Source organism: Epinephelus lanceolatus, chromosome 15 (assembly GCF_041903045.1).
Source record: "Epinephelus lanceolatus isolate andai-2023 chromosome 15, ASM4190304v1, whole genome shotgun sequence".
In the NCBI taxonomy this organism is placed as follows: Eukaryota; Metazoa; Chordata; class Actinopteri; order Perciformes; family Serranidae; genus Epinephelus; species Epinephelus lanceolatus.
Window position 1 is genome coordinate 37,001,104 of NC_135748.1, and position 12,986 is coordinate 37,014,089.

At 41.9% G+C, this 12,986-nt stretch overlaps 1 protein-coding gene across 1 annotated transcript in view; it reads left to right on the forward strand.

Moving 5' to 3' along the window:
• The window catches only part of kcnh5b (potassium voltage-gated channel, subfamily H (eag-related), member 5b), a 250,314-nt gene that overhangs the window by 37,795 nt on the left and 199,533 nt on the right, over window positions 1–12,986 (forward strand). The window contains exon 5 of the mRNA XM_033641955.2: window positions 9,508–9,623. Within this exon, the coding sequence (XP_033497846.1) occupies window positions 9,508–9,623 (116 nt within the window). The remainder of the gene's footprint in view (window positions 1–9,507; window positions 9,624–12,986) is intronic.

Sequence of the window (12,986 nt, forward strand, 5' to 3'; positions counted from 1 at the left end):
TGAACATTTTGAGAAGCATTTTCTGTATCTGCCAGTGGACCATCACAAAAAGACTAGGCTTAACAATATGCTAATTCATTTACAGGAGAGACCTCATGTTCTTTGCAGCATTTTAGCTGAGAGCACCCAGGCTTATTACCTATAGTGATCTGGAGCCAATGGTTTTCCTCCAGGGACAAAACATGATGAGGACTCAGAATAAAGTACTCTGTTGAAATTCATCCAATCTGCCCAATAACCCAACATATATACTAATATGCTCACTATGTGTGTAATTGTAATTCCCAGAAATATTAGCTGGGGTATGACCTCCATGTCTCCAGTGGTAGCTGTCAGAGATGCTGGCTTTAAACTCAAATATTGGCATTGGCTCAAAATGAACATTTCTGCTTCTGTTAAAGGCCATTGGATGATGTAATAATTAGTTTAGTTAAAATAGGTAAAATTCACCTTGGTTGTGGCTAATGTCAGGATTATCTCAGGGAGAACATCATCCAAGTCGTTAAAGGAGGTTGAATTTTACGGTTCTGTTTGAAAATGTTTCATAAAACGAAATATTACAAATTTGAGTTGAAGTAGTTTTCTTATTTTGCTCACTGTATGTGCACATTTTGGAAAGCTTTTCGCTGTAAAGTTCAGTTCAGACCAACGATTCGAGACAAGATGAAATTGTTTTAGAACATTGCAGAGAAAAGTTGCAGTGGTGTGAACTGGCCATCTGATGCTCGTTTTGTTTCTGTTTTTCACCGTTTATCACTACTACAAATGGAACTGTAGCCAGTGTCTCACTATCACTATCCTCATTCATATTTTAAGAAGCTACAAATTATATCCAGCCACAAAATAAACCTGAAAAGCTGCAAATCAGAACGGAGGTACAGAGAGTTGTTGCATAGAGATGATACACCGTCTCATCTAGTTGCGTTGGTGTGAACAGGCAGGTTTTTAGAACGTTGTAGAACAGTGCATTGCAAGAAGTTGCCTGTTTTAACCCGTCTCATATTTGGTCTGAACCGAGCTTTAGACTACATCTACCAATGCCACTCTATTGCAATAAGAGTAAGAGTCTGACACAGAAGAGACTTGATTTTCTCTGCAATAAGTTGGACTAAATATATTGGCATGTATCGGCATCGACAGTCGTATTATCTCACATTGTAAGTATGGAACAAAACATTCTGTTCCAAACATATTGTGTGTGTGTGTGAACGCAGCTTTAAATCCTAAACATCAGTTTCATTTGAAAAGGACAACACTGTTATCTCTCAACAACACACTTGAAAATTAACATTTTGCATGCTGTGTTAATGTGTCTGGACCTCACAGGTGTTGCGGAGTTAATTCAACCGAACATCTGTGCCCATGTGATAACCTCAGTGACATACTGAACTCTCCTGCTCCCCCCTTCCTTTAACATCCAAGCCCGATTCATCCACTTCCACTGTGAGCAGCAAAAAGAATACCCACACTACTAAATGTTAAAGACAGGTGCTAAATATGGACAGTTTTTGCAGCTTGTGTGCCGATCAGATGTCCTACATATGTCTGTCTGTCTGTTTGAGGACAAAACACTCTGTAAATGCAGTTCCAGCCGCCTCGGTGTGGAGCTGCTGATCAAAATCTCATTTCAGAATTCACTTTGGTGGTGCGTGCACCAGTTCTGCTCCCCTGTTATTTTTAGCCCAGGCCTTTACGACTTTTTTTTTTCTTTTTTTAATTTCCAATTCCATTGTGCTCCAGTCTGATAAATCAAGTGGTGTTGCACTCTTGAGGGGAACCATAGCAGCTACATTAATATTAACCATTGAAAGGACCTCGTATTTACTTGCCCTGCAGTTTCACCTCGTGCTCTATGTGAGGTCCTTTTGTCCTTGTGTGTCAGTATGTACAGCTTACAGGCTCCCTGGAAGCTGTCAGGATGTATTTACATGAGCGCCACCAAGACAAATTCCTCCATTTTTCTTCATGATGAAAGTGGTTCTGGCTCTGCTTTCTGAGCCAATGGCTCGCCATTATTTTCAAACACATCAGGGCATGGTGCTCTATGATGCATGCACACAATTCAGTGAATTATGCAACCTCTGCTACTGTATGGGCATTATAGGAAAAGCACTTAAGACCTTTGCTTAAGTAAATGGAGCAATACAATAATGGAAAACTACGCTGCTACAGGCAAACTTCCGTTTCAGCAAAAAGTGAATGAGTTAGCCTGTGAGATTTAAAAATGAAGAAACAGCACTTCTTTATTATATTTAAATGAAAAGTTGAATTTATAAGCAAAACAACAGATGCAGGAGTACAGACAGTTTTTCTTGGTCAGGTCCAACCAATGGCTAATGTTGGATAATGTTAGTCGCTGCGTCCGTGTTCACGACAGACAGACAGATTATTGGCTGCTCTCTTTGTTTTATAGTCAACCTGATCAATATTTTACTAGTTTTATAACAAGAATAAAACAAGGCGGGGCGTCAGTGGCTTAGTGGATAGAGCAGGCGCCCCATGTACAAGGCTGTTGCCGCAGCGGCCCGGGTTCGACTCCAGCCTGTGGCCCTTTGCTGCATGTCACTCCCTCTCTCTGTCCCCCTTTCACACTTGACTGTCCTATCAATTAAAGGCAAAAATGCCCTTAAAAAAAATATCTTTAAAAAGAATAAAACAAGGCGAGCTATTAAGACACGCTTGTTTCCTGCAGATGAATAAATATTTTCATGCCTCTGCACCAGGTATTATGTTTTCAGGTTATTTATTCGTCTGTGCATTCGTTGCATTCGCAATGTCTGAAGAACACCTTGAGGGTATTTCTTCAAACTTGGCACAAACGTTCACCTGGACTCAATGATGAACTAATTAGAATTTGGTGGACTAAGGTCAAGGTCACAGACCTTGTCTGTCTCCTTCTTCTGAACGTGATATCAGAAGAAGACCTTGAAGGAATTTCTTCAAATTTGACTCAAACATCCACTCGGACTCAACAATGAACTATTAGACTTTTGTGGTCTGAGGTCAAAGTCAGTGTAACTTTATGTCCATCAGATTATTGTGAATGCAGTCTCTCAATAAGGCCTTGAGGGAGTTTCCTCAAATTTGGCACAAACTTCTAACTGAACTCAAGAATGAACTAATTGCTTGATTGGAGTATGGAGCAAGGGTAATTCATACAGACTTACTAAACAAACAAATCACGAGGCTTTTAGATGTGTTGCTTTATTTACAATCTTGTTTTTGCACAGCCATGTTCAGGCATTGAAATGCACAGTTTTTAATAGTTTTATGGACTTAAAGGTGATCCCTGACCTGTGGAATTACAAAACACTGAGCAAATGTTGAATTGTTTGTAATTTTGTTTTTGCACAGCCATGTTCAGGCATTGAAATATGCAGTTTTATACTTTATTACATTCTTATGACTATTAAAAAGGAACCCATTGCCCCTGCGTGAGGACACCTTTATATAATTATCAGGTCCTACTTATATAAAATACCTTGGAGAAATGCATACCAACCAAAAGCTCTGGTCACAGGATTGTATCCGAACCCATTCTCATTCCCAAGTCGTCAAATATCGATGCTTTGTCATGCCCCAGCATCTAACAGCGACACATGGGGCACCCTTTAATGTCTCTATGTGATGCACGGCTACGTTACGTTTAGGCAACAAAACTACTTGGTTAGGGTTAGAAAAAGATCATGTTTTTGGTTAAATAAGTATGTTTGTTACATAATAATAACGTCACATAAATATGTCACGTGAATGACGGCTGTGCGCGACAACCACACGAAAATAATGCAGTTTTATATAAAAACAATATTGACTTTTGGTGTCATGAATTTCACGGGTTAAAGTCTTGTTTTGTTTGACCCATCACCCCCCCTTTGACTTTGTTGCTCTTTATTCTAAGTCACTTGCTTTCAGTGTGAAGTATTGCATTCACATTACATTGGAGTTTACATTGGAGTTAGCTGAAAGCGTGGTGCGTCTCATAAAGACGTCAAAGTGTGCCTTTGGCTACCGTATCACATGTTGAGGGGCGTGGCAAAGCATTGGTATTTGACCACGTAAGGATGAGAACGGTCTGTGTACATGTGTCACACACACGATATCAGATAGAAAATGAACAAATTAAGCATACAGCGCTCTCGTACATACATTCATCTGTTTTCAGGAGCTTAACTAAGATCATGATTAAAAGAACAGTATAATATTAAATTCTTTTAATTCTCAACCTCATCCAAATCACACAGGTGAGACTTCCTGTCCTCCTCTGGGACTGAAGGCACGGTGCCAGATCTCAGATAAACCTCTGAGCTTGGTGTTAGTGTTCTTGTTTTTTCCCTTTTTTCATTTACTCTCCGTGAGTTTTCATAATGAGGTCATTAAAGTGGCCAACTCAAGACAGTCTGGGGAGACTGTTACACAGCCTCAATTTAAAGTGAGCTCATGTAAATGTTTCTGAATACTGGCAATGACAGTTTTGTAATAATGGCAATTGCTAAAACACTTGCACAAGTGTTTTAACCCTCTAAACCATTAGAGGGGGTTTTTTGGGGAGTTTTTCCTTATCCGCTGCGAGGGTCCTAAGGACAGAGGGATGTCGTATGCTGTAAAGCCCTGTGAGGCAAATTGTGATTTGTGATATTGGGCTTTATAAATAAAATTGATTGATTGATTGATTGATTGATTGATTGACAAGTAGAGAGGACTCAGACTGACTCAGTAATGTGTATTATTCAGCAATAGATATCAAAGATTTGTTTTTATTAGCCACCTGAAGCGACTGGTGGACCAGGCTGCAGAAACCCCTCAGCTGAGTGTGTTGATGTGTGAGCAAGAATGTGTTTCACTGCTCATAATTAAAGTTTTCATTTGTAAGAGGAGACTGTGACCTTTGTTAGCAGTCTTACAAAGGTCACAGTCTCACTTAAAATGTCAAGAATAAAAACGTTTTTTTTTTTTCTTCATAAGGATCCGCTTCTCAAAACATCCTTCAACTTCTGTCCTTTGCTAAACCTTTTTAAATAAATACATTGAGTCAATAAGAGCTGCCCCCGACTAAGAATTTTCCTACTCAAACAATAGTCGTCATTTAGGGCCATTAGTTGACTAGTCTCCTGCATGTTTACGATATTAATGTAATGATTAAATGACATATTTTGGTGGTTTGAGTTGAAGGTGTGAGAAAGAATAGTATCAGTAACATTGTTAACACTGTGCTACATTACAGAGAAATATAAAACCGTATTAATGAACCTTCATTAATATAGGCCTATATTTTATCTCCAAGTGCACGTCACACACTGAGCGAGCCGCCTGTTAATGACGCTGTGGGCTAATGGTAGCCTGGTTCCAGACCATAGACCCCGCCCACTCAACTGAGTAGGCTTGCATCTCTGGTCTGGCATACTTCAATGAATTTGTGATTTATCTCGTCCAAACGATGGACGGACCAATGTACGCCGAGGGTCTAGCGATTAGCCAATCAGCGCCACGCTGATGTCAAGCTGTACGCCGGTGGGTAACTGGTGAGGATAGCAACAATGGCGACCGCTACAGATCCTACAGACCACATTAATGATGCTATCGAGGTATTTCGCCACTACTCGCGTTAATGGAGGACCAAATTAAGGAAGCTGCTAAACTGGATTTAACGGCGATGCAGCTGGGCGTGCACGACGACGGAGACATTTTAAACGGGCAATGCTCGCTTGTTTTCGGCACCCCCGAGGCATGGATACTAATGATGTCAGATTCTGGGTGAGTCGTTGATCTCTACTGATTGGTTAGGGAAAAAATCAAATTCCCTCCCCCTCATAAATCGCCTTCAATGGAAGCCATGTCAGTCTGAAGGTTCTGGGAGCTTCAGTCTGACACTCAGGCTAGGCTAATGGGCATGTAGCTACTTCCATGTTTCAGATGATACGTCATGTTTGTAGTCGACCAATGAAGATGAGTTTACATATCACCTTGGGTTTGTCCTTCACCTTCTCAAAATGATCCCACACTTTGGATTTCCTGCCCGACATGTTATTAACTAGCCTGTGGAATAACCGCAGGTACCAGCCCTGGAAATTAGTTTTGGAAATGCAGAAAAAGCCTCTTAAGATGTAAATAGTCATGTTAAGTTGCAGGGCTTCTATAGATAGTTACTAGATAGATAGATACTGCCTCTTGCTATTAGCTTAGCTTAGGAGAAGCAAGTGACAATTATCTTTGCACAGAGCCCAGAGGCACTGAACCCAATGCTTCTGAACAGCTGACAATATACTGTGCAGTATATAGTGAGCGATAAAAGCACTACTGCAGCAGTTTTCCTCCTGCAAAGATATTGGAAAAAGCTCCATTTTGGCTAAGAGCACCCAGGCCTATTATCTTTGGTGATCTAGAGCCAGTTTAGCATATAGAAAATCCCATAAGAGAAGCTTCTCTACAAATGAAGATGTATAGTAAGCTACACAAAAGCCAATGCAACAGTTTCCCTGGAGGGGAGTCGAGTGATTGGGACGCAAAGTAAAGTATTCTGTTGATATTCATCCTATATGGGTCTCAGCACAGTGCTGTGTTTGGCTTCACTCATACTGCTGCACAGAGAACTGAATGGTTGAAATGAAATGGGGGGGCTGTTCAGGCAGCTGGAGGCCTCGGGGTTAAAAGCTATTTCAAAGTCCACTTTTTACTGGTAATGGTCCCTTCAAAGGGTCCGGTCGATCACGATGTGTGACTACTGTATGTGGTGTGCCTCTGTTGTGCTACTCTCTGCCCTTTCAAACATTTGATTTTATTTATAGAGCAGTACAGTAGGAGCACCCGTCCTCCAAAACCGTGGCCAGAAAATGACCACTGCTCAACAGGCTTGTATCATTTAGACAGACAGAGAGTGAACACGGGCTTCTTGTTTGGCAGTAATGGTTCTAATATGATAATAAAAGCTGGAACTCAAATTTTGGACACAAACAGGAATGGATGAAACACAACTCTGGCTCCAAACAGTAATTTTTCACAATGCTTGCTGCGCATTTTCACTGCATTTATAATAAGCTTTATGTATATAGCACCTTTTAAAAACAGTATGATAAAATGCTTATCGGTCCCCAAAACGAGAGTGTATTCATCACTGGCTTTGAGGTGACAAATAAAAAGGTCACGTACAAGTTAAAGTTACAGAAAGGAATATAAAGTTGGGCAGAAAATGCAGGAATATTGATCAGGATGCACAATACTGGCCCAGTCACATTATCTTTAAGCCCCTCCCTCTTTGGGCTCATTGCCTTCATTACTTTCATTAAACTGCAACTGCAATGAAAGTGTGCCAAAATGAATAATACAAAGTACAATGGAGGTGTGAAGAAATTGCAGGTGAAAAAACCTTTCAACCTAATCTTTTCACACCCTCTTAGCAACTTGCTGGCTGCTCAGCGTAACTCAGTCTTGTCTCTCCCTATCCTGTCTCACCACAGGCAGGCAGGCAGGAGAGAGTTACTATGGTTTACATGGTTCACGAATCAGCATTGCCAAGTCATATATCCTCCTGAGACAGTTCAGCACATAATAACAAAGTGTAAGATGCCGGCAGCAAGAGCGAACATGGGACGCCATAACTAAGTGGCTGGCATAGTTTTCAGGAACAAATGCACTGAGTAAGGGCTGGAGGTCCCAAGGTCAGAATGGAAGACACCTCCGAAGGTGGTTGAGAAAGACCTAGCTAGGATCATGTGGGACTTCCAGATCCAAACACAAACTGGTGATGGCCAACCAACCGGACATCGTGTAGATGGACAAACAATAGAAGAAGGCAGTGGTGATAGATGTAGCAATCCTTACCGACAGCCACATCAGAAAGAACGAACACTAGAAGCTGGAAAAATACCGGGGGCTGAAAGAGGAGCTAGCAAAGATGTTTGGAGTAACATTAGTAGTATGATACATTAGTGTCCAATGTTTCATCTGTCCGTCCTGCAGAAAGGGGAGGAGTTATATAGTTTGATGGCCAATGGTAAAAACAACCCTACCACCCCTACCTTCATATCTGAATGTCATTCCTGTGTTTTTGTTGCTGCAAAGAAATAAAACAATAATAAGAAAAAGTAACTGCAAAGTGCCCCAGTAATGTAGCTGTTAACCTGTCATGCTAAATCTGGGCTACAGATGAGTTTTGCAGTTGTTTGGAGTCCCAAGTAAACTACTAAAAATACTGGTCAGTGAAACAGTTAAGCCAACAAGTCCTCCAACCCGTACGACCACATAGGTTGTTTGGTCCTACCTACAGGAGGGTCTCCCGAATTATTGCCCCTACTGGTGGCAGAAGATCGACACAAAAACGACATTGTGAATGTTCATTAACTGTTGTTGTAAACGTCGTGAAATGGTTGCGGTTCGATTTAGGCAACAAAACTACATGATAAGGTAAGGGAAAAGATCATGGTTTGGGATAAATGAAGTACATTTGTTACAAAACTTCAGTCTTCTTATGTAAGATAAATACTTTTTGTATTAAGTCCTGTGTTTGTTTGTTTGACTCATCCATCCACCCCACCTACTCCCCACTCGCACTTTGTCGCTCTTTATACTGCATCACCTCAGCCACTAGAGGTTGCTGCCCAACGATAACTGTACATATGGGTTGTAATTGCTGCTTGCACAAATGATTTTTATGGTCATATTTTGGGGGAGGGCAGTCAGTTAAGCCATCGTGAATCTTTATTTCTTGAATGTAATCCGAAACAATATTAGCTGTGTTTATGAAATGTTTAATATAAATTCAGTTCTATCATTTAAATACTATTTTGCAGCACTCACTGGGTGTATGTGTACATGTTTCATAGTATTGCATATTGTCTGCCGTGTGTGAAACCATGATCCCATAGGAAAGAACTAATGTGCCCAGTTTACCATCTTCCACACAATCTTGGTTGTAAGCACTGATTACAAAAAGAGTATACAAGTGGTTAAAGCACTAACTACACTAAGACAAGGCTAGAATACATTTTCAATGATTTGAAGTTCAATACGTACCCACAGACAGTTGCTTTCCCCCCTTACCCTTCATATTCACAAGACAAACATGCTAAATGTATAACTTTCATGGTATTGATCCCCTGAAGGAGAAATTCTCCTTCATCTCCTGCTTCAACACGAAGGTCAGAGCACATCGGACACCCTGCAGAAACCCTGCAGCTGCTGGAGATTCAGTTGTGTTCAAGGACACTCTCTGCAGGGCGGATGTTTGCCATAAAACCCGGGGGTTATGCTGCGTTTACATCACGTCAGGTTTATTGTAAATATGAACTACCCACTGGGAGAAACACAGATCCTTCCAGCCCTGTAGTGGCAGGTACAAGTGGGGGCTGTGGGAATATTTTGTAACTCCAGTACGTCCCCACTGGAGTCAGGGACAGTATCAACAATAGTGTCTGAGATCTGACTGTGTTTGTGTTTGCAGCTGAGAAGCATTCTCAAAGTTGTTGGGTTGTCATGACTGTGATCTAAGCTGTGTTTAATGTCTCATTTCTGCAGGATGGACCAAGTTTGCGCGGCTGACACGAGCGCTCACCAACAACCGCAACACGCTGCCGAAGCTGGCGCCCATCGACAAACATGAAGTCAGCCATAAACAGTCTAGACTGGCAGAGGTGAGCACCTGCAGACTCACACATACAGAACATATGTACACATCAAACTGTACACATTATATCAAGGTCATGCTGCTTATAACTGTTGCTCCAAAGCAGTTTGCGAGATATATTTAACAGCAGGTAACCATAGAAACCAAGTCCCCAGTGTTCTCTCACTGGTGAAACTCGTGGTCCACTTGCTAGCTTTCCCCAGAGCTCCCAGCCACGTCTCTTGGTTCTCATCATTGTGTCATCATGTGGCCAAAGGTCCATACTTAGCTCAGGTGTTGCACAGCATTACACTGTGTGCGATCATGTAGCCCAGTTCAGACCAAAGATTCGCAACAAAATGAAACTATATTAGAACGTTTCAGAGAGAAGTTGAGAGGTGTGAACTGGCTGATCTGAGCATGACTCAAGCTTAGGGTTGGGTCGGTATGAGAAAAGAAAAAAAAAAACAGTCCGTTTTTTGTGAAAAACCGCATCAAGGCGTTAATACCGGATTTTCGCCACTGTGGGGCGCAATTGACTCATTTAAAATAAAAAACGACCATAGGACAACAGAGTGACAGTAACACGTTGTTTCTTTTATTCCTTACAAATAAATTTTGCAGCTTACTCAAAGCCAAAGTGTTGCCATATTGGCGCATTCTTTGATTTCTTCGAGACTAAATTGTCCGCCATTACAGACTCCCCGTCACTGTTAAACAAACTCCAGGCTACAGTAGAGGCCTCGGCGCATGCACACTCGCACCCCCTAGCTCAGTCCCCACCCCACCCCCCTCTCTCTCCTGCTCGCTGTACGCTTGGCGAAGAGGCAGACACGTAGGTTCTCACAGACTCGGGCGTACTATAAGCGGAGCGGACTCCGCGAGGAATGTCCCCACTCATTCGGACTTCCAGTCGAGCGCACTTCCACGTTGTAGTTTCCTGTAAAAATGTCCATGAAAAATCCCTGCGATGTGAAAAATACATGCCGAGCAGTCTTTTTTGTGACACTGGTGTGCGGAGCGGAGTCCGCATGGTTGTAAAGTCTGAGCTTTGCGCGTACAGGGCTTGCGGACGTCTGCTTTCAGTCCAGACGTGGAGTCCGCTCCGCGTACGTTCCGCCTGAGTATGTTTGGGCCTGACGTATGCGGTCCGGTTGGTCTCCAAAAAAAAAAACCCGGTCCAAGACGGAGTACCGAACCGAATTGGTATTACCAAGAACTGACCCAACCCTACTCAAACTGGCTGATGGTGTCACCTGACACTCAGCTGGTCACTACTACAAATGCAGCTGTAGCCAGTATCTCACTATCACTATCCTCGTTCATATTCTAAGAAGCTACAAATTATATTCAGCCACAAAATAAACCTGAAAAGCTGCAAATCAGAACAGAAGTACAGAGAGTTGTTGCATAGAGATGATACACCGTCTCATCTGGTTGCATTCGTGTGACTGGCAGGTTTTTAAAGCATTGCAGAATGGTGCATTGTAAGTAGGTGTGTGTTTCAACTTGTCTTGTCGTGAATCTTTGGTCTGAACTGGGCTTTATGGCTTGTGGAAAACTGTAGATCTTTATTGCAAAATGGTCTTATTTTTGTTTCTTTGGCAAGTGACCATGGTATAAGCCACATAATGCTCTGTGTTAGAAGGTTCTGTCCTCCCCGTTTTCCATGAGCTCCTGATAATTGACACCTCCGAGGGCATTATCCCTTTCTTCTTGAAAGCCGATGTCTTAAAATCATGTTCTAGCTAGCCACTGTTCGATTAGCTCCTTAAATGGAATCTCTCAGTGAGCATGGGTTTCATTTGTCTGTCTGAAAAGATGAAGTGCTCTTTCTAAACATGGTACCAAAGAGTGTCAGTTTGCTAAAAAAACAAAACAAAACATCGATCTGAAGGATCAGCCTCTTCAATGCTTTGGAAAGCTCCAACATAGTCAAATCCTAAACTTACAAGATTGAACTCAAACGTGACTTTAGTGTTCATTTAATGAACAACAAACCAGCAGTGCCACAACAGGTAACCTGGCACCTGGAAGTTAGCACTGCTGCAGGCCACCTCAGGACACTCCTCTGCACATGCACACAGGCTGTACAAATATGCCACCATGGCAACTCTCTGCTCTTATTATTATTTCTGCACAAATAAATCTTTACATAAAACATTAAGTGCACATTCAAGCTGTTGTACTAACGCTGAGTTAACGCAGCCACACACTGATGCATGCATTAATAAACTGACACAGCAACACATGCATACTTTACTTAATCGCACACAGCCACTCCCTCAATACATCCATCCTACCCCACCCTCCCTCAACTTACACGCACATGCCAACTTCCCTGGAACTGCAGTTGTTTGACACAGCGAGCGGTGCTTTCTCTTCCCGGGAGCGCTGTGCTCCTGTGGACTGCGGGTGTCATTAATATTTCATGTTGGGTGGGGAGACAGAAGCAGGGTGCTGTGGGCACTCTGAATGATTGTGACTGCTGCTGGAAATTTAGAAAATGGATTTCGGGGTGAGATGATGGCTTATGTTTTCTTTTTTTTTTTTTGCCGGAGCGCACCCACCTGTTTTATTCATGAGGGTTTGAGTGAGGTGTATCGCCTTTAATCAGAATCTGTTTGAGTTTCATCCCTGCTTAACACATGAGGCGAGAAGCAGTGTGGGTTTTTAGCAAAAGTGTTACTTCCAGGGCTGTTTAAGAGGGATGAGGGCAGAAGGAGGGATGAGAGGATGGAATGGAGGAGGAAAGATGCAGTGAAATGAGAGAGCTGGGGAAAAATCAAAGGGCAAAGAGATGTATTTCAATAAGTGAGGAAAGGAGAAGTAATAAATTAAGCAAGGAAGAAAAGAGGAATTATGTTAGGGAGGAAGGAAGCAAATAAGGACAGGAGGGAGGCAAGCAAGTGAAAGGAAGGAAAGATGGAAATGGTAAACCCCTGAAACTTAAGACTTCAAACCTTTAAAAGAAAACTGAAGGAGTGTGGTTTGGGAGAAGTGGGCTTGAGTTTGGGGGGTTGTATGATGAAAAATGTCCAAAACTAGAGACTAAAAATCAAGATATCTCTGCTTCACTTTTGACCATTCATTTCTTAAATCTGTCTCTTGTGAGTCCACCAACTTTGTGGACATTCTGCATCACTGGGATTCTTATTTTTATACAAAAATAAAAGGAGTAAAAGCATGCAAAAAGCTACAGCTCATTAAAACCCAGAGGCATGAAATCATACATCTATAATACAGTTTCTTCTACTTTCTAGCTGAAATCTTTGCTGACTAAAAAAAATGACATTCAGTCCTTTCTGGCTTTCAGAAATGTCTGCGTAAAAGGCCATCCACACCAAGAACCATGAGTGCAATACTAACTATAAATACAACACTGTGAGCA